We start from the raw sequence: 22586 nt of genomic DNA, 5'->3' as shown, positions 1-22586 counted from the left end.
CGAGTCCCTGGACGGCACCTGTCTCACCTGTTTGCACGAGATCACGGGGTGCTAAGTTGCGTTCCAGAACTTGCATGATCCTGAGGTGGCAGCCGTTGAGCACGGTGTTCTACATATTCCTCCTGTCATCAGCGCATCTCTTACTCTCGATTCAGCAGCTATGCGAGCTTCTAAAGCCATGTCCTCATCCAGCACGTGTTGATGATCTTGCTCGCCGTTTAAATCTTGAAGCTGAAACACACTGACGTCCAGATATGTATTCGTCGATTGGCGCTAGGCTATACAAGAAGCTCTCTCATCAAAAAAACGTGTGATACACTTGCGCCAATCATTCCCCGCAACGCGCACTATACCTATCTCACGCTGGAGCGAGTGTTTTGGGTGATGTTTATCTCGCGTATTTTCCGTTCTTGAGCTGTCGGTCACTCTCGGTCAAAGCTGTTTTTTGTCAGGTTCTTGCTCACGAGTAAAATTGGTGTGTTTGTTACTGAGCGTGATGTCGGAGAACGCATGAGTCCTTGATACTGTAGCCGGTGAGAGTGCTAGTGTACTTATTACAACCATTTTATGCGTTCTCATCACAATCGTAGGACGTTATCTCGCGCTCTGTCAAGGACATCGAACGCAAACAGAATGCGCTGGCGGAGGTAAGAAATATCCGTGCAAGCTGAGAACAGAAATGGTCAGTTTGAATTACTGAGCCGCTTTGTGTTCACGCGATGAATAATACTATTGTCAAATTTCTAGTCCTGCATCTGATCTGCGAAATGTCTGAATATTTTTATACACGATGAAGCTGGCTTGACCTGTTCATATATACGCATCTAGCTAAATCTGAAGATGGTGAATGCTTCGTCGGCGCCACTGGGGATTTTTTAACGGCGGTAGGAGTAAGTGCAAGTCAAAACTTGTCTTCTAGCGCTAGTTGAGCTCACTGCCGGATGTAACAGCGCAGGGGTGATCGAAAATGCCCCTTCATCCTTGGATTCTTTCTCCTCAGGAAGCTCGTCTTTTTGATACGAGTCCGCAAGGCCTCTCCTAGGATGTCAGGTTGAGCACCGCTGGCAGCCAATGAATGCTTCACTCACACACAACACAGTGTCTGCTCAGAAGGGACTGCTTTCCAATCTTGCACTATTTCAAGCGCCAATGCTATGTCGAAGTTCGGATTGTACAAGGTACACCTTCAAGAGAGATACTCGACACAGTTTCGAGTTGCCCGGCTTACGCCCCTGCATGCAAGCGTCTTGATCACAATTCAACTGCTCTCCACCTTGCATATCCCATTCTCGGAGGACAAAATAAACGTTGGTCTCGTATTTCTGTACATAAATGATGCTGATTACGAGCCGCGTGGCGGCAATCACTTGCATAATGTTCTCCATAGCTGTTTATAAGCACACTTCCTGATCATTTATTCATTGGGGTTTCAACTACGTAGGATTGATCGTACCGTTGTGCTCTTTGTATCTTTAGTTGGATTTAGGGCTCGCGTATCAACAGAAAGCCGATGCACAGCTGTCGTGGCATCGAGCAATTCGTAATGCAATCATCCCGGGAGTTGCAGAATATTTCCGATTCTTAATATTGAAAAGCTTAGTTACAAACACTGACCCGATCATATCGTATCACAAATCAGTAATATAGAGCAAGCAGTGTAGGAGATCGAGCATGAAATGCATGCTCGTTCTTGAACTCAAGGTTGATTTATTTATACTGGGTAGCCGGCATAGCTTAAAGATGTCATATTGTCAACGTTCTGGCTGGCCTAGATATCAACTCGACTGCCCGCCGATAAGATACCGATCTTTGTTGTCGCACAAATTGTTAGTGATGATTATCATTGATTGCAAAGGCGTGTGAAAGAACGGCTTCGGTGTGTACCATTGATCCAGTTTTTGTGGGAGGGGGACTTCGTGATCACAATCACAAAGCTACAACCAAAATGGATCCGGAACCGTTGTAGCCTAAACGTCACCAGTGATGAACATTGTCATTGTTCATAATTGTAAATCTATATAAAAAGATCTGTTCTGAAACCGAGAACCGTGCGAGAGAGTAAAACCTTGGCAGCCTTGAGTAGCCGCAAAGGAATCTGTTTGCGTTTCACTGTCCAACAGGAGCAGTAAGGACGAGAATAAAACGTTATTCGTGGAATGCAGTGGCTCTTGAGTAGTTGGACTTCGATGAATCGACCGTGTAGAGCTGTTGTCCGTACTCGCGGTAGCCGCCGGCTAGTGTTTATAACTTTATCATTGGATTCGTCGCAAAATAGGCTTTGTAGAGAGGAGAGAAAAAAGTCTGTTCGAGGCAAGCGCGACCCCATTAGCCAATATGTGCGGAGAGCTTCGTCAATGTCTGTTTCACAGCCACGATGAGAATAGGCAACGTGCGATTGCCGTCACTGAGAGGTTCTATTGGTTCCTGTGAAAATAGCATGGGCAAGGCGAGACAACAGTGGGTAACAGGAGGACAGTGAATATCGTTTGCATAGAAGTGAAGTGTGAGTAGGAGTGCCATCATTGGTCACTGCAGAATCAATCATGGGATTCATGGCGCGAGCATCCATCAAATGCTACCATTAAGTCACCATCAGGTAGAACAATGTAGCCGCTTCATTTCCAGTAGTTTTTATTGTCGCATTGTCACGATACATTTTGGATAGCGACCAATTCATGAAAAGTACAGGTGGTCGCCATATATGTAGCACTGGAACGAAAGAACAAGAAAGGAGCAATGAGAATTGGTAACAGGATGTGAGCTTGCATCAGTGTTGTACGGCGTGCTGGAAGGTGTAGATGGTATCCACGTGTGGGTGGCTGATAGTGTCAGAGGGCACGCAAATGAGCAGCACAGCATGACAAGGGTGGACACAATTGACACCGAGCCGGCGGCTGGACAAAGACTCGCACATGAACATGATTGGCACGATAGTATATTTCGAAGAGCTGACGAGTTTGTAGTACCTGAGTTACATCAGTAGCGTAGTCAGCCAATTTAACATTGTTCATCGTTCAGCCTGTGATAGACGTTTCTGATTTGAAGACTCAATAGTAAATACTAGATGTTGACAAGTCGTTCAGTGATTATATAATTTATATGTGATACAAGAGTACCGATCACCTTCGGACGTCGCGTGTCTATACTACGTTCGCCGTAGTCTTCTCCTCAGCCTTTGTAAGAAATAGCGCCCGAATGTCTCTTCGACATCGCACTCTCGATAGCGCAGTGTAAAGCTGATTGCGCGAACGAATTTGTACGAAGGTCCAGTACCGCATTCTCGAGCGTGAGTCCTTGACATCCGTTGAATGTGGTGGAGGCACAGGTGGAGCTCAGCACAGGAGTATGTAGTTAGGAGGATAATGATCGATAGACGTCAAGCGCACATAGCACTAGACCAATTTAGAGGACAAGTGGAGCTCAGCACGAGCACAGTTGGAGCAGAGACAGGAGAATTGGTTCCGCGGGATCAAACGTTTCGTCCTTACATATTGTAGATACGATGCACAGATAATCTTAGGAAGACTAATTAGTGTTGAAATCCGGCCATGCCCCGTGTGTCTGACCACCTGTGTGCTGTTTAGCATCTGAGTGAGTCTAGTAGCCAGGTGATGCACCTTGCGCTCCCCACGACGAATGAGGGACTCCGTTGAGTTGTCTGCGTAACTCTTCATTCTGACGAGTGAGCTCTCTAATTTTCTGTGCAGCTGGAGTGTGGGTTAGGTAATTGAATACTGACAGAATGAATTAACATGCCTGCCGTCAGTGTTTCATGGCGTTTCGCCGGGTCAACCCTCCCCGCCGTCACTTCACGAATTGCTTCCTGAAGATCCGCGAATCCCTCTCCCTCCTTCTCTCTGTATAGGCGCTGCTGTTCTGCCTTGCTCTGAGGCGATTCAGTTGAGTTTGAGTTGAAGGACATATTGAAGGTGTTGGGCGTGCTTCGAGTGAAGTGTTGGGTGAGATTCGAATGAAGTTTGTGTGCTTTGAACGGGTTCTCTGCAGACTATTTATTCATTGTCGTCTCCACGAGCACAGACTGTTTAACGTTATCCATTATAGTTCATCTTCGAGGATATTGGACGCCACTCTACAAGCAATATCAGAATCGATCGAGAGTGCGTTATACTCCACGTTGACTCAATGTCTGCACGTCTCCCCGCCAGTGCCACAACGTACATGGATCGAGCACAAGAAGAACCTAGTTGTCACTGAGACACGCCATCAGCCTGTTCACGGGTATCAGAAAAAGTGTTTACGTACCTTGTTTAATTGCGAAGTAGAAAGATGAATATGACTGTCATATGATAAAGTAAGTGATTCCGTAATTCATGTCAACTGGCGATCGCCGAAACATTATCCGTGTTGGATCATTATCGATGGCCTGTGCTTAAGCTTAAAGATCACTTTGAGGACGAGTACGTGCTCTTTGTTCTAGTTAGCAGTGTCCCGTGGAACATGGAAATCCAAGCTTCAAGCACGGATCAATTGCACTTACAACTTTAATTTATTCCGATCAGCTTTCCGACTACTACTATCTTGTGATTGTTGATGAGTCGGATCGATAAATCATTGAGCCTGCTGCAATGCGATGTGCATCGTAGTGAAGCTACAGTGAGCCAGAATTTCCACAACGGGTAGTGGCATACCGTGTATGCGGCTCCTTGTCCTAAACGTGCTTGCATGAGAGACTTGGAGCGGACTCAATCGGCCAGTGCCAGAAGTAACGCGATGGCAGCTGGCTCACCTATCTGAACATGATAATAGCTCCGATCGTCCTCTTTGGTTCATCAAGGTTGTAAACTTAGCCCCACTAACCCATTTTGTTTTTTTCGCGAACGAGTGTTATAATATTGCCGTGCACGTGGGGAACAAGCAAGCGAGAAAAAGATTAAACCCACTTGATCAGACATTTTGAGGAAATACCTTGTATACACATGGTACCGGGTGCAGTGAATATTGCGATATCCCCGACTTTTCACGAATGTACTTAAAAGATGCGTGGGAATCCTTTCGGACCGATGTCGGTTCGTCGCTTATTGACTCCCGAGTCAACAAACTCCATCAAACTTGTGTTCTGCGTGCTGATACCAAAAGACAATCAATGCAATCATGTCTCATTTCACTTCTCGAATCTCTTGACGGCACCCGTCCCACCTGCTTGCACGAGATAATGGCGTGCTTTGCATTTCAGAACTTGTATGATCCTGAGGTGGCAACCACTACTTACTCCTTTTGTCATCAGCGCATCTCTTACTCTCGATTCAGCAGCTATGTGAGCTTCCAAAGCCATGTCTTCACCCAGCATGTGTTGATGATCTTGCTTGCCATTTAAATAAGCTGAATGCCCAGATATGTATTTGTTGATTGGCGCTAGGCTATCCAAGCTCTCTCATCGAGAAAAACGTGTGATGCACTTGCGCCAATCATTTCCTGCGACGCGCACTATACCTATTTCACGCTGGAGCGAGTGTTTTGGGTGATGTTTATTCCGTTCTTGAGCTGTCGGTCACTCTCGGTCAAGGTTGTTTTCTGTCAGGTTCTCGCTCATGAGGTCAATTAGCGTGTTTGTTACTGAACGTGACATCAGAGAACACATGAATCCTTGATATTATAGCCATGTCTCCTTTGTAGCCAGTGAGGAGTGCCAGTTATCCCAACTATTGTGCGCATTCTCATCAGAATCAATCATAGGACATTGTCTCATGCTCTGCCAAGGATATATCAGCCCATCTAGAACGTGAATAGAATGTGCTAGCGGAGGTATGAAATAGATGAAGTTGTTGACTTGACCTGTTCATGTACGAACTCATACACCAACATGTCTGCTTAGAAGGGACTACTTTCCAATCTTGCATTATTTCAAGCGCTAATTCTATGTCGAAGTTCCGATTATACAAGGTACACTTTCAAAGGAGATGCTCGACACAGTTTCGAGTCGCCCATCTTACACCCCTACTACATGCAAGCATCTTGATCACAATCCAACTGCTCTTCACCTGCAAGGTACCTCACATATCCTATTTTCGGAGGACAAAATAATCGTTGATATCATATTCCTGTATATAAATGATGCATCGACGAATGCTAATTACAAAAAGAACCGCGTAGCGGCAATCACTTGCACGATCATGCCTTTCAAGTTCTCCATAAACACACTTCCTGATCATTTATTCACTGGGGTTTCAACTACATAGGATCGATCATACTGTTGTGCTCTTTGTGTCTTTAGGGTTTGCACTATTAACAAAAAGCCGACGCACAGCTGTCATGTCATCGAGCAATTCATATACAGTGTGTTGCAAATGACTTTAGAGGTGCACGAGAATTTTTTTGCAAGCTTGGTGTTTGTATAATAGTCCGTAATAGCCAAATGCATGACTTTTGGTCACATCAACGATTCGAAAGTTCCACCTTCCCAACCACTGCTTCGAGTGTGGAAGGGCTACATCCAAGGTCACATGATACAACAAAATTTCAAACCCAGCATAACCTTATTCCCCTCACACTCTCAGCAGTGGCTGGAAGATAACATTTGTAAACAACATCAGCCACAGTGGCTGAACCAGCAGAACGTGAAATTTATTCATGTAGAACGAACTTAGGGTTAGAAAGAAAGAGGTGGAAATACTCTGGTCCGTGAGTGCATAGATCCATCAAGAATAACCATGTGTTGAAACGGTCCTGTCTTGTTAGGTTTCGGGTGACTTCAGACTCGGAGTGGATGGATAGAAGATCCTTCCAAGTTCTACAGGAACGTAAGTCCTGTTCTATTGCTTGAGTATTCAAAGCTGACTGCCTCCAGAGCTCTTCGGAGCATTTCAAATCATCAATAGTGATACCATGTCACAGTGGAAACATCAGGCTGGAGGTAAGGTGTTTCAGTGAATCATTTGATTTTTCCGCGACAGGAAGGTGAGATTTGAGGTCAACATCAAAATTGTCATAGGCATATGACATGAGGAGACTCTGACCAAGTTCTCGCATCGCATTTTGTGATTCGGCTGACATAGATTTCACTGCAGCATGAATGGTGTCTGTAGATATTGATATTCCGATGCGAGCAAGAGTGTCGACGACATTTTGCGGTGTGTGCATCGACTGCAAGAATATCCTGATGATGCTCTGTAGTGCATTGGATTTCCAGTTCGTACTCTGCATCATGATACTCAAAATCACGACCTTTTTCTGATTTAATTAATATCTAAGACATTGACATGCGAGCAAGGCATTATACTGACAATGTTACATATAGTGGCACATCTATTTGTGTGAATATCTCACTTTGAGGCCACTGTATCCCCTTCAGAGGTGAGTGCAGTCCCAATAATAGACATTGACAGCTTCTTCCACATCGCTCATGACCACGTCTTCATTACTTCCCAACCTCTCATCCTCGCCGAGTAGAGTCCCAAGCAATCCCCACAATCCTGGTGCATGAGACTTCATTGTCTGTGCGGTCTCCTCGATACTGAACTCTTCAAGTTGTTGCATGTTTGCACTCGATGCCCCAAAGTGCGAACCATTTTCTTCGGAAGCCATGGTGCGCACTTCACGGACATATACCCCTTGTATGAGTTGGGTCACTGTGTGTGCTGAGTTATATGGTCTTGAAGGATGCTTGATAATTGCACTGATTAAGTCTTCTGAATGTACAAGGAGTTCATGGACATGTGGATGGTTGTTGAGCTCCTGGCGAGTGAGTAGCATTGAGAAGAATTGAAAAGGCTTGATTCCAGCATCTTCAAATGTAGTCAATAGGTATTGAAATGAATGTTCCATTGTATGACTGTCAACATCAACTGTGACATTAATGTGCTACTGTCCTGGACTCAATTGTAGCACAAATTTTCTAATACAAAATACCTGCGTCTTTCTAACCCTAAGTTCGTTCTACATGAATAAATTTCGCATTCCACTGGTTCAGCCACTGTGGCTCACATTGTTTACAAATGTTATCTTCCAGCCGCTGCTGAGAGTGTGAGGGGAATAAGGTTATGCTGGGTTTGAAATTTTGTTGTATCATGTGACCTTGGATGTAGCCCTTCCACATAGTGTCGTGGGCAGAAGTAAATTGGCCTCTCGGCAGTTGGCAGAACGGCAGAGCGGCAGAATGGCAGAAGTCGGCAAAATGTATTGTGAGCATTTTTAGCTCTTTTCAACTATGTTTATACTATGGCAAAAATAGTTTCAACTACTACATCGAGGCTATGCCTTCTGACGTCAAAAGTGCATCAACATTCCACCCTGATATATTGTTTGAGCTTTGATTGAGTACCTCAATCTCTTCAACGAAGCCAGTTGGTGTGACACCTTTGTTAACCCTTTCTAGCTCACTCCAGTCAACAAGGCCACCATCCAGAACATCCGGCACATCACCTGCAAACAAACTACCGCTTGCCTCATCATTTTCTCGTGCTTGGCCAGCCTCCCGTGTCTTGCGCTCGAATCTTTCAAATTCATCCACCAACTCCTCATCTGTAATTGATTCCAGACCCTCGAGATAATCCTGGTCATCAGAGTCTGTTGCGAGGGGAGGGATCCATGCAAATGATCTTTGTAGCTTGTCAGCGAGAGCAATGTCAAGTCCATTTTTTTGTAGCAAGGTAGCCACAAACTTCTGCACGAGTACGATCAGGGGCATTGGGACATGTTTTTTGGTCAATTAAATGTTTGAGATGGTTATCATCATGGCCCTCAATGGATGCCGAGCAGTAGTTGCATGTGAAGAAATAGCGGTTTGAGTTGTTTTTGACCTTCTCCCCAATAACAAAGTGGTCAGACACAAGTTTTCAGACGGGATGGCCCTTGGACTTTGAGGCCATGGTAACAACCACCAAGATACATTCTAAGTATTCTAACATATGTCAAATTTTTACTGTTTGTTAGTCGGAACAAATACTAGGTCATAATATTTCTGCTGACTTCTGCCAACCACCTTTGACCCACTGCCGGCAATTGCCACCGGCAGAATGGCAGCATTCTGCCAACAACACTACTTCCACACTTGAAGCAGTGGTTGGGAAGGAGCCTGCATTGCCACCAGCTATTGCGACTCATTGCCAGCTCCTAGCGGCATGAAAATTGACCAAGTGTGACAGAAGTCACACATCAAAACAAAGGAACAAACAAAAGATTGGCAAATTTTTGGAAACAGGACTCTAAAGTCATTTGCAACACACTGTAATACAATGATCCTGATATTTCCGATTCTTAATATTGAAAAGCTTAGGGCCCGTTCAGCAACTGGTCATTTGCGTCCATTTCATTTGTTTTTGTTCATTTGTGTCCATTTTCATTTGAAATGGCAAAACGTGTTCGGCAACATGTTTGTTTCGTTAAGGGCCTGTCATGCTGCTGCATAATGCAGTGTTGCACTAGTACTTGTTTGCTCTCTTGTCAACTGAATATCCCACTGTCCCTACTCCGTTTACTACTGTTACTACCCGCCATGCGACCTAAGAAAATAGAACACTCTCTTTCATCTGATACCAGGGAGCCTGAGAACACCACATATTCACTGAGCTCATGGAGCAATCAGCGGAATACTGGCTTAGATAGGCCCATCATATTATGAAAGCAATGGGGATGTCCTGATAAGAGCTCCCGAACCCATCCATGCCCTGTCAAGATAGAGTTGTGCTGGGGAATCTTGTTGATATAGGGCAAGGTGACCACAGCCACTGCAGCAGCTAGCACTGCAGCTCTCTTTCTGCGAGTGTGTTGCCTTAAGAGAGGTTTTAAGGGCCTTTCTTTTTTGTGATGATGAGGAGGTCATAGCTATAGAGCTCGAGTAGCAAACTGATGGTTATCATTCATTATCTGATGTAGTATCTGCAGGTTCGTGCGAGTGTGACAGTGTGTGACACCCGTGGGAGCACTGTTTCACCTCAATGTCCGTTTGTTCCAAAACGAAACGGACGCAAACAAACAAAACGGATACAAACGACCGGTTGCCGAACGGGCCCTAATTAGTCACAAACACTGGATATATCGTACCACAGATCAGCGGACCTTATAGAGATCGAACACGAAATGCATGCTCGTTCTTGAACTTATCTATACTGGGTAGCCGGCATAGCTTAAAGACGTCGTTGGATGTATTGTCAACGTTCTGGCTGGCCTAGATATCAATCCGACTGCCCGCCGATAAGACACCGATCTTTGTTGTCGCACAAGTTGTTGGTGATTATCATTGATTGCAAAGGCGTGCGAAGGAAAGGCTTCGGTGTAATATGGTCGCGATTAATCCAGTTTTTGTGGGAGGGGGACTCCGTGATCACAATCACAAAGCTACAATCGAAATTCGGAACCGTTGTAGGCTTGTAGCCTAAACCTCACCAGTGGTGAACATTGTTCATAATTGTAAATCTATACAAAATAAAGACTCGCATATGAACCGATCAGCCTGTGATAGACGTTTCTGATTTGAAGACTCAATAAGTGTTCCATACAAATGTCAAGTTGTTCAGTGATTATATGTGATATACGATATTCTTAGGAAGACTGATTAGTGTTGAAGTGGGTCGAGATAACACCAGTACTTACTGATAGTCTGGTTCATTCCACAGTTTTAGACCGAATTCCACCGCCGAATGCCCATACCCATGCTATCCACCCATTCCTCATTTCAGAAATGCCCCTGTTCTGGCGAAGGGCAACGGCAAGGCCAACTACCGCTATCGCACCCAACAGAAGGATCCGTTTCTCGGCGGAAGTGAGTAGTCCGAACCGAAGACGCAGGCGATGAAGGAGAACGAGTTTCCTGTGCCTTGGGACGGGGTCTTTGCGTGACTTCGTATTTCGCTCATTTTCGCTCTCTATATCTTCATCTTCTATAAATGAGACAACAACATCAGGGCTCCCAACCCAGCTCTCTACGTCGTCATCACGTTCATTGTCGTATTGTGTAGAGAAACTATTTTGAGGAGGTCTCCACGTGTGCACAACGCTCTTAGGCCCAAGTATGTCCTTAACGCGAAGCTCGGGGAGGGTGGGAGGATAAGTCTCAAGGAGCTGTGCGGCGTGTGTTAGAAGGGACGTAAGTGAAACTGGAGGCTGGCAGGATTTTTGAGGTGGTAATGAGGACGAACGGGACGCAGTGCATGAACTAGAACGCGATGTACGTAGCGACGTCGGGGACGTCGGTCTAGAAAGAAACGGTGGGTTGGGTGGGACTAGTTGTGGCTGTGAGGGCTGGATGTCAGTATTAATTTCGGCAGTATTATCGACGAGTATCTCTGGAGAAACCATGGCCGGAGTTTCCTGAGGCTGAACTGAGAACAAGGTGGGGTGCGAATCATCCGATCGTTGGATGCCCCGAGTATCAGCAGAGTGGCCAGCATCAGTAGTCACATTGGTCTCTCCACGTACAACTTCACCATCGGTGATATTCTTGGACGCTCCATTCTCTGCTAAACAGGGAACTAGTTTCTCTTCGATCATTTGATGTTGTTCTGTCAAAAGCTCGTGGCTTGTATTTTCGCCGGGTGTATCTGAGAGCCGCTTCATCTCCTCTGTGTTCAAGGTGACTGTGTCTTCCTCATCTGGTGATACTGATCGAGTATGTTGATCGGAGGGAACGTCGTTCGCTGTTTCGGATTCATCACTGAGTGAAGGCAGAGCATTCAAAACTGAATGTATCATGCCGTCCTCTTCTTCTGCTGCTAATCGAAGAACATCAGGTTTTCGAACGAGAATAACCTGCACGATATAAGTCAATGATGGGATTACTCAAACAACGATATTTGCCCTAGAATGGTATCGCAGCAATGGCCGTGAAAAAAAGCACTTACAGCGACGGCTAGCCATACCACTGCCAAAGGTTCCCGGCAGAGCAGAAAATCCCAGACATGCTGAATAAGGGGTAGGGTGGGTACTTCGTGTGAGAAGAGAGTGAGAAGATTTGATAGGGCATGGAACGGTAGTGGCGCAATGCTACGAAGCAATGTACAACACATTAACAAACAAGGCGTGGCAAGGCGTGGAATGCTTTAAGATACCTCTCAAGCAACATTGCATATTTAGGGTCGATGATACGCAGAAGATTACGCGCGATCCGGAGAAGTCCCAATACAGGCTCTAACGTGGGTCCCATAGAGTCCCTCAATCGATGGAGGGAAAGCTTTTCTACACAAGGGAGCTGAAATTCTGGTGGAAGAGTTAGAAAGACAACAGTGACAATGTCATGGTATCCTTGGAAATAGTGCAACTTCCGACGCTTCCTGAGGAGGGAAACGATCAAACTGTTGAGAGAAGTTTGCAATACAGTTCGGCGACTATCGTCATTATCGTCTGCCTGTGACATGTTCGAACACTCGTAGAAAAGTAGCCATGAGATACATTGCCTACGGGATACATCACAAAGCTCCGGTCGGTGTCCAAACGTACTTGACGCTCGTCAGGATGGGCCGAATCGTTTGTACAAGGTTCTGGAGAGACCTCTGCATATGGAGGAGGTTCTGACGGAACGCAGACTCCGAGCAGGGCTGGCCTGTGAAGATACGATAAGTTAAGCAGCTCAGGGAAATAAGTAAACAGTTCCGCGCACCAGACACGTGTTCTTTCTTTTCCAAATCCACCAGAGAGAAGGCTCTGAGCTCGTAGCGCGTCCCAGTTTATCGTGTCTTCGTCAAGCATGGCAGCGTCGGGAAGTACTTGGCGTTATGGATACCTTGTAAGCTTGCAAGTTTGCCCTCGTCACCGCAGGTAAAGTGCTTACTAATCAATTACGCTACAGCATTATATGTCGAAATAGTAACAAGTCATTCTAACCATAAGCTTGCCAGGACGGCTTCATCTTGGATATCGACCGCACCCGACTATTAACTTTTTTTGCATCCTTCTGAAATTGAGGAACTGAAAGCTCGTCAGCATTTGTACGCACTGGCAAGTCTGTCAGGATGCGCCATGGTTCTTTCCCCCGTTCTTCCATTTTGGTTTACGGACAGGACACTGTTCATTCGCTGGTTCAATCGACTGCCATTGCTCAAGTTGAAGCACTGCTTGAAAACAACCACATCAAGGATGCTGTCGACCTCGCAAACAACTTCGCATCTGCTCAGGCATTAGATTCTGACGAGGTGCTGTTACTCTATCTGCTTGTCAGACGAATATTGACCGGTCCAAAAGGTGGAAACACTGGAATACATACACCAAGCTATCGCATTCACTCTGTTCTCTCAAACACGTTTCGTGGATGCAGCCCCACACTTTCTTGCAGGTGGACTGGATCCCCGTATCCTTGTATCTTACTTTCCTGAGTTATCGCGGCCATTGTTCACTGATGGTGAAGAGGCGGACATGTACGACGGTATTTCAAAGCGAATGCCTATCGAGGCAAACGTTGATGATCTTAGTGAGTGTTCAAATCTATCAAATTCCCCTTCCCATCCTTCTCTTCCCGACCGTGCGCTGCTACCTCTTTCCGACACCCCGGCACCCGACTCACCCACCCCTCTCCCCCGTCTGGGCGGAACTGATAGTTGCCGCAAACCTAGTCAGGAATTACTCCCCTCATCTCCCGCCCTCCACTCGTGAGGCGCCTGCTACCCAGGAGATTCACAAGATTCTTCGGGAAGAAGCCATAGTGATGATCAAGTCTATCCTCCAAGGCTTCAAGGGACAAGGAAAGCACAAGCAGCAGGAGGTCATTATATGATTTCATGTTTGAGTTATATGATTCTAAAGGAATTGCCAGGTGACGGATACAGCCCTCGCCATATTATTCGCACGATCGGGTGACACCACTTCTCTCATTTCTCACCTTGAAAGCACAAATTCTGCAAGCCTTTCAGCTGTGGAACCTGTACTCCTCGAAGCCGGAGAAGTAGGTGCTCTATGTGCATTACTCAGGGCCAGAGGCGACGAAGGACGAGTGATGGAGATTTGGAAGGGGTAGGTACTGCTTTGACCCTCCCTTTCATCATTCAACAGAGACCGACAATGCTGATGCCCACCTTAGATTGATTGAGGGACTATATAGTGATTCTTCCGTGTCGGACCCCCTGAGTAATATGTTTGCCTTGCTAGAATCAAAACAGGGAAAAGACAGGGCAATGCTTCGAAAATGGGGAGTATGGCTAACAGCACGAGATTCAGAGCGAGGGCTTATGGTAAGCATAAGACGACAGTAGATGTGCGCAACTCATCACATAACTGTGTAGCTTCTTATGTCGACCAAGAGGTCTGCCAAAGAAAAAGACCGAGAAGAGGATCTCGCCATTCTTTCCGAGTTGCAACAGTTACATTCCAGTGCAGCAAGGAAGTTCTTGGAGTGGCTAGTCATTGTGAGAAGGCGAGATGTATGTTGCGCATTTCGTTATGCCCCGCATTTATCATGGAAGCTTACTGTGAATCTTTTTGATAAGGACGCGGAACTCCATGCACAGCTCGTGCAAGCATGTGTCGACGAGCTGCTCGAGTGCCTGCAAGACGAGAGCACTCTGAAACTCTGGCGTGCCAAATGTGCGTTAAATTCATGCTAGTCGCTCAAATATTCAACCCAGTGCATAAATAATAGTCGCTTCTTACACCTCGCAAACTTCACAAAAACATGCACTCTCCCTTCCATCTACGCAGCTTCAACGTCCACAATCGTCCTTCCTTACCTATTTCGCATCGACAGCACCCGACTCTCCATCGAAACGCGCACGGCTCAAAGCTTTGTTTGCTCTGCAGGCCTTATCGGGTTATAATGCTGAAATGATCAAGTCGCAGATTGTTGCTAGCGGCTTCGACAAAGTCCTTGGCTTGGAAGTGGCGTTGCTTGACGGAAAGGTCAGTATTTCTGATACACAATGTTTCCTATTGTCTGAGTTGCTCTCTAGATGGGAATGCACAGGATGGCCCTCCGCGCACTGGCCCTCACGCTACGAGATCCGGTCTCTGCGGAGACATACGCTCGGACGGGGGGCATTGTTGTTCCTTCAAAAGCTGTCGAAGCTTGCGGAATGGGTGAATGGGGCGCGCTGTTCGCAGCTAAGGGTGGTCCTGGGATTTTGGAGAGGGAAAAGAGTTCAGAGGGAAAGGGTGAGTTGGTGAGAATGCTTTTAGAAGTTTATATGGAAGATGGGTACGTTTAAAACCCCACGAGCCTGATCTTGGCACATATGATTGTTTCGCAGGGAGCCCCAGCAAACCACAAGACTACTGAGCTCACAGGCTGCGAGTCTAGATGCTGTTGACGTGAGTGCATTCCTTATAGGCACGAACTCGATGTGCACTACCTTGTCGTTACGACGTCTCATACAAAACATCTACAGGTCATTCCCCTCGTACCTCCAGATTGGCCACTCAGCTCCCTTTCTCCTTTCCTGACTCATTCATTCCGACGTACACTCCACGCTAAGCATGAGGGTCAGATTATCAAGGCAATCTGTGCTGCACAGAACTCCAAGGTCAGAGTCGCCACTCCGCCTTACTCAGTCCTAACCGTGGTTCGCAGGTGTTTGAGGGCTCCTACCTCGTGTTCCGAGAACAAGGCGCCATCATAGAAGAAACAGACGATGAAGAGGATGGGGATGGAGAACCCGAGAGCTTCAATGAGAAGGATGGCCTTGCAGAAAAAATCGCTCTGCATCTGCAGGACCAACAACGGAGTGAAGTTGGTGTCGCTGACATACATCCTCGTGTGAGCAATAGGGAAGCGGTAGACGTTAGATAACGCTGATATTCGTCTTCGCTTTTCTTCTGCCTCTTCGGTTTCTGGCTTAGTATTTATGACAGAGGATCTTTTGAGCTCACTCACCCGCAAGCTATTGCACAGCGAGGAATTTTAATGGAAGCATCGGACGCAAGATATATGTATGCTATCGGAAATTGTGTGGGATGAGTTGTGAGCCATTCGGAATAGGCCAATTAGCTTTGATCAAGGTGCTCGCGCTGAATCGGGATCTGTGAATGCAGTCTGACTCGCTACAACATAATCAGCATCCTGACACTGTTCGCCCTCAGTATGCGCACCCCCGAAATCCCATCCTTTGCTACTCGGTACTCCCTAAACTCGATTAAATACTGTCGGTTATAGCCGGCTAAAGCGGCTATTGTTAGCCAAGTGAGAGGAGGCCCCCTGAAGCTCCCCCATAGGTTTGTCCGAATTTTAGCATTTTTGAGGCCGAAATTTGGCCAAATCTCTGTCCAGACTTAGCATTTTTGAGGCTTTTGGAGGGCCGATGTCTGTCCGAAGTTAGCATTTTTGGTGGTGATTCAGGCGCACTTCAGGGCAGGTCATGTAGTGACTTGGAGATAGACTGCAGCTTGTTGGAATGCTCTTGCACGTCCCTCGGTGAAGAGGGTTATACTGAAGCTTCCAGCAGTGGGGAAAGGATTGTCTAAGAAGCCAGTTAGAAGTTATATGTCCCCAAGCACTAACATATCTTGTTTATGTACTCCCAGTATTGCGCGGTGCACAACATGGAAATGTCACACTTTGGCGGAGGTCACACTGTGTGACCACTGACCTCTATCCGACTTAGCATTTTTGACGGTCGAAAAATTGCATTTTTTGGGGCTGATTTTGGGGTTCTGGACGGACAGACCTTATAGGGAGCTTCAGGGGGCCTGTGAGAGGCCACAATATTACGGCCACTACTTACAGTGCTTTGCATTAAAAAGTTCACTCCTTGATTTGGATGCAACGTGTTTGTATGTATTTGGTGGATGTAAAATTCGAACCATTCCTCTACCAAAACCTCTAACCCTAACCACAACAGCTACTATCTGATTGTCACACTGCCGATCAGACACCAAGTGCACTAAGCCTCGTCGGGCAACAATTGTATGTATTTCTTTTGTTCTCCTTTGATTGAGAATATGAGGCTTGCCATGACAACGAGCAAATGGATATCTCATATGTCCGAAATCTTGGTGAAGTGTCAATTTTGTAGATCACCCGGTGAGTTCAACAAGTTATTTCGGCAACTGTCTTCCGTTGGTCGTGTTCTCTCAAAGTGTGAGGAACGAACACATGATTAGAATGAAGTCTATGCCATTTCGGGAAGAACAACTCGTGCTTTCTCTTCCTCTCCCTATCAGTGCTCATACACTGAGCATTTCGCCTTGTGCTATCATCATTAGCCATACTCTGCTTTAGTCTACTTTTAAAAACATCGTCAAAACAGCTGCAGCAGTTTTACTGAAAAATTGCAATGGATAGACTCCATTCGGATCCTAGGTTTTCAGTATGCCCCAACTTCATGTCCGAAAGGTATCACATCAGTCGGATCAGCATGGTAACAGCCAACGTCACCGAAGCCCAGGCCGCTGACACCCTTCACAACATATGGGTGACCACCAATGAAGACCTGTGCTTACAGTGGCAACAACAACTTGCAGAGGACGACAGACTGAAAGCAGAGAAGCAGTGCCTAGACGAAGAAGATCAGGAACGTCAACGAGCAGCTTTGCAACTTGAAGAAGCTGCAGCGCGTGCGGATGAAAAGAAGAAAAACCGTCTAAAACACATTCCAATACCCATGTGCCCTTGTCCCTTCGCCAATGATGAAGAAGCCTTAATCTTAATTTCAGAGTTCACAATATGCAAACTGGACAAAGGTCAGTATATAGAACTGTACTACTGGACGAACCATGGACTAGATGATGCAATGGTCAACTACCGCACTTGCGACAACAATAGCTTAGTTCCTACCACCAGTGAAGATGGTTCCACAGTTTGGATAAGCTCCGCATCCTCTAAACCAGCATCAGGCATCATAGCGGATAGACACTTATCTCCAGCAGATTTTGCACAAGCCATTCCTTGTATAGTCGCAGCTCTAGAAGAACATGACTGGCCTCAACAATGTGTGCTGATGCTAGCTCAATTCTGGGGAGCCATCATGCTACATTGTTACTGGAACTCTTGTGACCTATTAGCTCAACGAGCCATCATGCTATTCCAGGAAGAGCAACGCAGAGCGTGGCACAACACTATTCCATCCTCAAAAGGTGCTTGGGACATTTCAGTCATCGACGAGCCAACCCTTGCATGCACCTTCAAGCGAGTATATCATGCCTTGCTCATTCGTTCCGATGTGCACAGACAGGATATTCAGGTTAGTACCTCCTTTCAATTACTTTGAAATCTTTCTAATTGCATTTCCTTTTCTCCTCACAACCGCATTGAACCAACCGCTGACCTGCACCAAACTGGTTCAGTGCATGGATGACTAATACTCTCCTATGAGCCCTATGCCCTATGAAATCATTTTTCCTGTGATCTGAAGTCAGACTAAGGCTAAGGGAATATTTTTCGCTTTTTTTCATTTTATGAGATTATATGCGAGTGGACTGAATATTTTTGTACATTTAATTTTGCAATGAGTTTTGCTTAGTCAGCCATGAGGATGACTCAGAAAGATTCTCACACATATCAGGTGACTATGAAAAATATGTTTGCGTAAGGTTACCCTGTGGGAAAGCTTACAAATCCTTAAATACGCATCTTATGTCATTATGCTACCAATCAATTCATCAGCCACAGATTGCACAAACATATGTACACAATATGTAATCACTTTCTCACTCCTTGTCTAGCTGAGTCATCAAGGGACACCTGACCCATGGGCTATACACAGCTCTTGCTGACTCATCATTATACCAACGAGAGTTATGAATATTTACTTTTTGACTCAAAGATATTGTGTGACTTGGTACTATCACAGTAAAGTTACAACTTTAAGTACGAGAAACTAGTAGTATAGCCACCAATTTGTCTATATAAGGAGCTGTTTCTTGCCCAATAAATGCATGCCCAAGTGCCACTTTTACCCTCTCAGAATAAAATTGTGAGTGAAGTGTGAATCAGCATTCAGCAAGTGTGGTTCAAGGTTGGAGCTCACTGTGCTCAACAACCAGCACAACATATCTGAGCTCACTGTGTTGAACATCTAGCACATACCTTGAGCTCACTGTGTCTGACGACTAGCAAGACTAGTTTTATTTTTCTTTCGTTTCCTCTGATTGTTTTTCTGTTATTTCTCTGTTTCTTTTTCTCTCTGTGTCTGTGTCTGTGTCTCTCTCTGAGATTGTCTCTGTGATTGTTTTTCTTTTATCTGTCTCTCTGGAAATGTGTCTGAGATTTGTGACTGTGAAACTAACATCTCTGTTTCTCTGTTTCACTCTCTCTGTCTCTCAAGTTTGAGTGTGGTGTGTTGGTGACTGTGTGTGCTGACCATCTCCTTTGATTGCTGTCTCTGTGTGTTGTGATCGTTGTTGCTAACAGTCTCTGTGAACGTGACTGTGTTGGTGTTTCTGTTGTAGCAGTCTGATTGTGTTGTTGTTCCTTCCTATCAACTTTCTCTCAAGTATCAAAGTTTCAGTCTCATTCTTACCCAGAAGTTTGGTGTTGTCTCTTTTGTCCACTGAAGACTTAGGATAATCTTGTGGGGAGACTTTAGGTGTTGACAGTGAATCGCTGACCTCAGACATCTGCGTGTTATACTGGGCCAAAGTAGTCATTTGCGAGTTAGGCTTTAGCTATTGAAAAGGGGACTTGGTATTGAAGTCCAAGGCCGCCCGTTCCTGAGTCTGTTTGAATACTCATTGTGAGTTCCTTGGCAGCAGGTTCAATATTAGGCTAAGAGTGCTACGGTAGCTCTGACTAGGTCTGACAGTAGTCTCACCTGTTTTGTTCTTGAGGGGGATTATCATTGTAACTCCATACAACTTGCTGCACTAAGTTTGTGTACGAATCATTGTTGCTGTGTGAAGTGTTAGGAGGAGTGTCTGTTTGTATTGTGCCATCTCTATACTGTTAGAGTGACTGTGTCTCTTGATATTTTTGCTGTTGTTTGGTTGTTGTTGTTGTTGATCGCTGACCAATCGGGTTCTGTTTCTGTTATCATTGTGCTTCATATCCATACTGTTGGATTGACTGTTGACTGTTGATTGTTAACTGCTGACTGTTGTGCAGAACTATACATTGCTGACTGTACCTTAGGAGCAAAGACAAGCCACCCACGAACGACCACATTATCAGTCATTGGTATTTGTCTGAATCGCTGACCGTGGAGATATTTGGTTTTATAGGTGTTTATCTTTAGATCATCTATCTAAGAAGACACCGCGTTTAAAATTCAAAATTGGCGTTTTTTTTTGCGTTATGCCTTACCTTGATTGGTCCTTTGAACCCATCAATGTGTTTACTAATCTTTGTGGTACATTGTGTTTGCATTTGCATTTATGCCTTTTGCATATACCAATCTACAGCCACAACACTCAAGGGAAGAGTCGCGCAGCAACCACAGAGATCACTCCTCGCAGCATAGCTCGAGATGTTCGAAGGGATCACCATCTCTGTCTGCCAGGAGGCGCTTGCATTCACCAAAGGACAATCACAAGCACAATGAACCAAGCTCTCACAACACCTCTGGCAACCAATCAGGTTTTCAAGACAGCGCACATGGCAATCATCCCCCAGCCGTGTGCGCTGTCTGTCTGGGGACCCATGGCCACAAATTCATTGAATGAGTCGCCGAACACTTATGGAACAACAAATTTCCAGCCTCATCAACGTGCTCTGGAAAGTCCTTGCTCATACAGAACTCAGACAAAGTCCTTTGTGTCAATTGGCAAAGATCATGTGGATGCAGCAGTCGGCACCACAATGAATGCCATGTGTGCTCCGGGTGTCTTGCCACATCACATGGAGCTCAGCTGTGCGCTCGTGCGCAGAAAACTTCACCCACTCACACCTTATAACCATCGGGAATGGGAGCTTCAACTCTGTAAATACGATCTTCTTAATGAGTATCCCAATCTATCAGAGGGTCTATGGTCTGGATTCAGCCTGTCCATACCCATCGTTCTTCACACGCAATCTCCCCCTAATAGCTGTCACAACCCAATGACGAATTAACGCTGGGCAGAGACTAGGACTCAAACAACAGAATAATCACAAGAGAAGATGGACAGCAGGTACGTCTTGGTATTGCTCACTTGGAGATACAAGAGGTTTGAACTAAAGAACTACTGACTACGATGAGCTACCTATATACACATATTGAAACTGAGATCGAAACTGAGTATGAACTAACTAACCAATTAGAATAATTAAAGGTATTGTATGATTCTATATATAACTATGATGTCATAACATGTGCCGCAGCCGCAGTAAGACTCTGGGACATTCCAAGAGTGTCGCGTGGTATGACGTCAACATCTTCGGCATTGTCCGATAGATCACGTGACTCTGGTAATTCTACAATAGACGCAATAATAGGAACTTCTTCAACAGTAAACATATTCTTAGGAACAGGCGCTGTGACTGGGCGCTTAAAGGATTTAGAATTAAGGAATGAATAATGATTTGTATTTGGAACTCATGACATTACCCTCTCTAGGATGAGCGTCATCGCAAATGAAACTAGGACGGATAAACTTCTTGCGCCATTCCAAAAACTCTTGGGTTTTGAACACCGATTTGTTAATTTTGCAGGGATTCAATGCCTTTGGATTTTGCCAGTGAAATTCTTGAACTTTCAACCGTGCATTCTCAAGGTTTTCCTCAGGTTCCCATGTCGCTTCTTCTATCGGATATCCTTCCCACTCTACTAGGTATTGGAGTTTTGATCTGTGCAGTCTCGAGTCTAGGACTTTTCGTACTGTCCATTCGGAATCACCTTCTGATAAGATCTCTGGCGGCGGACGATGATGTGGAGGTCTTTGGACTAAGGTCGAGGGGGAATGTGGAGTGAGTAGTTCTACATGGAATACCGGATGAATCTGATATTTTGCTGGAAGGTTCAGGCGGTAATTTACATCACCCGTCTTCTCTAGCACTTCAAACGGACCAAGTCGTCGATCGGAGAGTTTCTTATTTGGTCTTTTCTGACGGATATTTTTGGCGTTGAGCCAGACCAGATCTCCTTTCTTGAATTGTGGTGCATCTTTTACTCCTTTATCGTAGAATCTCTTCATCCGCTCATTCGCCATTCACAGCATACTTTCTGCGTCTTCTTCGCCTCTTTCATTACATCCACTCGTTCATCAGCTGCAGGTACTTTAGAGTTGGAAATTGGTGAAAAAGTAAACTCGGGATCGTATCCGTAGAGTACTTTAAATGGACTATGACCGGTTACAGTGACGGAATTATTGTGAGCGAATTCTGCTATCGGAAGCCAGTCTACCCAATCATTTTGGCGGTAAGACGTGAACATTCTCAGATATTGCTCTACTTCTTGGTTTATTCTTTCCGTTTGTCCGTCCGTCTGAGGATGATAAGCCGTCGACATGTTCCATTTTATGCCTAGGCGTTTTGACACTTGTCCCATAAACTTGGAGACGAATTGTGTTCCTCTATCCGATATCACCTGTTTCGGAGTTCCATGGTGTTTCCATACGTTATCTAAGAAAAGTTTCGCGATTCCTCGAGCGTCAATTTCCTTTTTCGTAGGCATGATGTGTGTTTGTTTCGTGTATCGATCAACGACAACAAAAATAGAATCGAACCCTTTGCTTTTAGGCAAATCTACTATCAAATCACAAGTGATTGATTGCCAAGGTCCCGCTGGTATTTCATTTGGTTTAAGCAGACCATGTGGTTGCATTGAGTGGATCTTCGTTGCTCTGCATCTATCACAGCCATC

At 45.4% G+C, this 22586-nt stretch overlaps 7 protein-coding genes across 7 annotated transcripts; 3 read left to right on the top strand and 4 right to left on the bottom strand.

Annotated features, from left to right (window-relative positions):
• Positions 1-6846: 6846 nt before the first annotated feature.
• F5891DRAFT_978176 (uncharacterized protein) lies at positions 6847-7542 on the bottom strand (the record flags this gene model as incomplete). Its single annotated transcript, XM_041376763.1, has 2 exons — positions 6847-7188; positions 7336-7542. The coding sequence occupies 2 exons, from the start codon at positions 7540-7542 to the stop codon at positions 6847-6849; spliced, it is 549 nt and encodes a 182-aa protein (XP_041228721.1).
• Positions 7543-8197: 655 nt separating this feature from the next.
• On the bottom strand, positions 8198-8644 carry F5891DRAFT_978175 (uncharacterized protein; the record flags this gene model as incomplete). The annotated part of the gene is made up of 1 exon (XM_041376762.1): positions 8198-8644. One exon carries the CDS (start codon positions 8642-8644, stop codon positions 8198-8200), a length of 447 nt encoding a protein of 148 aa, XP_041228720.1.
• An 893-nt stretch (positions 8645-9537) lies between these two features.
• Positions 9538-9702, bottom strand: F5891DRAFT_947901 (uncharacterized protein; the record flags this gene model as incomplete). The annotated part of the gene is made up of 1 exon (XM_041374770.1): positions 9538-9702. A coding segment is annotated over one exon (165 nt), but the record flags the coding sequence as incomplete, so codon positions are not given.
• Positions 9703-10309: 607 nt separating this feature from the next.
• F5891DRAFT_1020725 (rab-GTPase-TBC domain-containing protein) lies at positions 10310-12699 on the bottom strand. Its single transcript, XM_041361140.1, has 6 exons — positions 12551-12699; positions 12352-12493; positions 12003-12298; positions 11796-11937; positions 10549-11703; positions 10310-10496 (listed from the first exon to the last, which is right to left on the bottom strand). The coding sequence occupies exons 1-5, from the start codon at positions 12637-12639 to the stop codon at positions 10561-10563; spliced, it is 1812 nt and encodes a 603-aa protein (XP_041228718.1). The 5' UTR covers positions 12640-12699; the 3' UTR covers positions 10310-10496; positions 10549-10560.
• F5891DRAFT_1020722 (uncharacterized protein) lies at positions 12593-15979 on the top strand. Its single transcript, XM_041361139.1, has 14 exons — positions 12593-12676; positions 12740-13082; positions 13132-13357; positions 13485-13648; positions 13700-13896; positions 13964-14114; positions 14166-14303; positions 14370-14466; positions 14522-14778; positions 14829-15073; positions 15126-15186; positions 15264-15398; positions 15446-15631; positions 15715-15979. The coding sequence occupies exons 2-14, from the start codon at positions 12903-12905 to the stop codon at positions 15721-15723; spliced, it is 2046 nt and encodes a 681-aa protein (XP_041228717.1). The 5' UTR covers positions 12593-12676; positions 12740-12902; the 3' UTR covers positions 15724-15979.
• A 1168-nt stretch (positions 15980-17147) lies between these two features.
• F5891DRAFT_947938 (uncharacterized protein) lies at positions 17148-18080 on the top strand (the record flags this gene model as incomplete). Its single annotated transcript, XM_041374773.1, has 1 exon — positions 17148-18080. The coding sequence occupies one exon, from the start codon at positions 17148-17150 to the stop codon at positions 18078-18080; it is 933 nt and encodes a 310-aa protein (XP_041228716.1).
• Positions 18081-20481: 2401 nt separating this feature from the next.
• Positions 20482-20700, top strand: F5891DRAFT_947912 (uncharacterized protein; the record flags this gene model as incomplete). Its single annotated transcript, XM_041374771.1, has 1 exon — positions 20482-20700. A coding segment is annotated over one exon (219 nt), but the record flags the coding sequence as incomplete, so codon positions are not given.
• Between the last annotated feature and the right edge of the window lie 1886 nt (positions 20701-22586).

This window comes from Suillus fuscotomentosus (assembly GCF_016647785.1).
Source record: "Suillus fuscotomentosus strain FC203 chromosome Unknown F5891scaffold_14, whole genome shotgun sequence".
Classification (NCBI taxonomy): domain Eukaryota; kingdom Fungi; phylum Basidiomycota; class Agaricomycetes; order Boletales; family Suillaceae; genus Suillus; species Suillus fuscotomentosus.
The sequence above is the reverse complement of the archived record's forward strand: the minus strand, read 5'-3'. Positions and strand labels throughout refer to the sequence as shown.

Coding starts and splice junctions, on each gene's coding strand:
- F5891DRAFT_1020725 (XM_041361140.1), bottom strand. CDS start 12,639: ATGCTTGACGAAGACACGATAAACTGGGACGCGCTACGAGCTCAGAGC. Junction 12,299..12,351: donor GGAGCTTTGTGATGTATCCC/GTAGGCAATGTA, acceptor AACATGTCACAG/GCAGACGATAATGACGATAG. Junction 11,938..12,002: donor TATGCAATGTTGCTTGAGAG/GTATCTTAAAGC, acceptor ATTGCTTCGTAG/CATTGCGCCACTACCGTTCC.
- F5891DRAFT_1020722 (XM_041361139.1), top strand. CDS start 12,903: ATGCGCCATGGTTCTTTCCCCCGTTCTTCCATTTTGGTTTACGGACAG. Junction 13,083..13,131: donor AGGCATTAGATTCTGACGAG/GTGCTGTTACTC, acceptor CCGGTCCAAAAG/GTGGAAACACTGGAATACAT. Junction 13,897..13,963: donor GTGATGGAGATTTGGAAGGG/GTAGGTACTGCT, acceptor TGCCCACCTTAG/ATTGATTGAGGGACTATATA.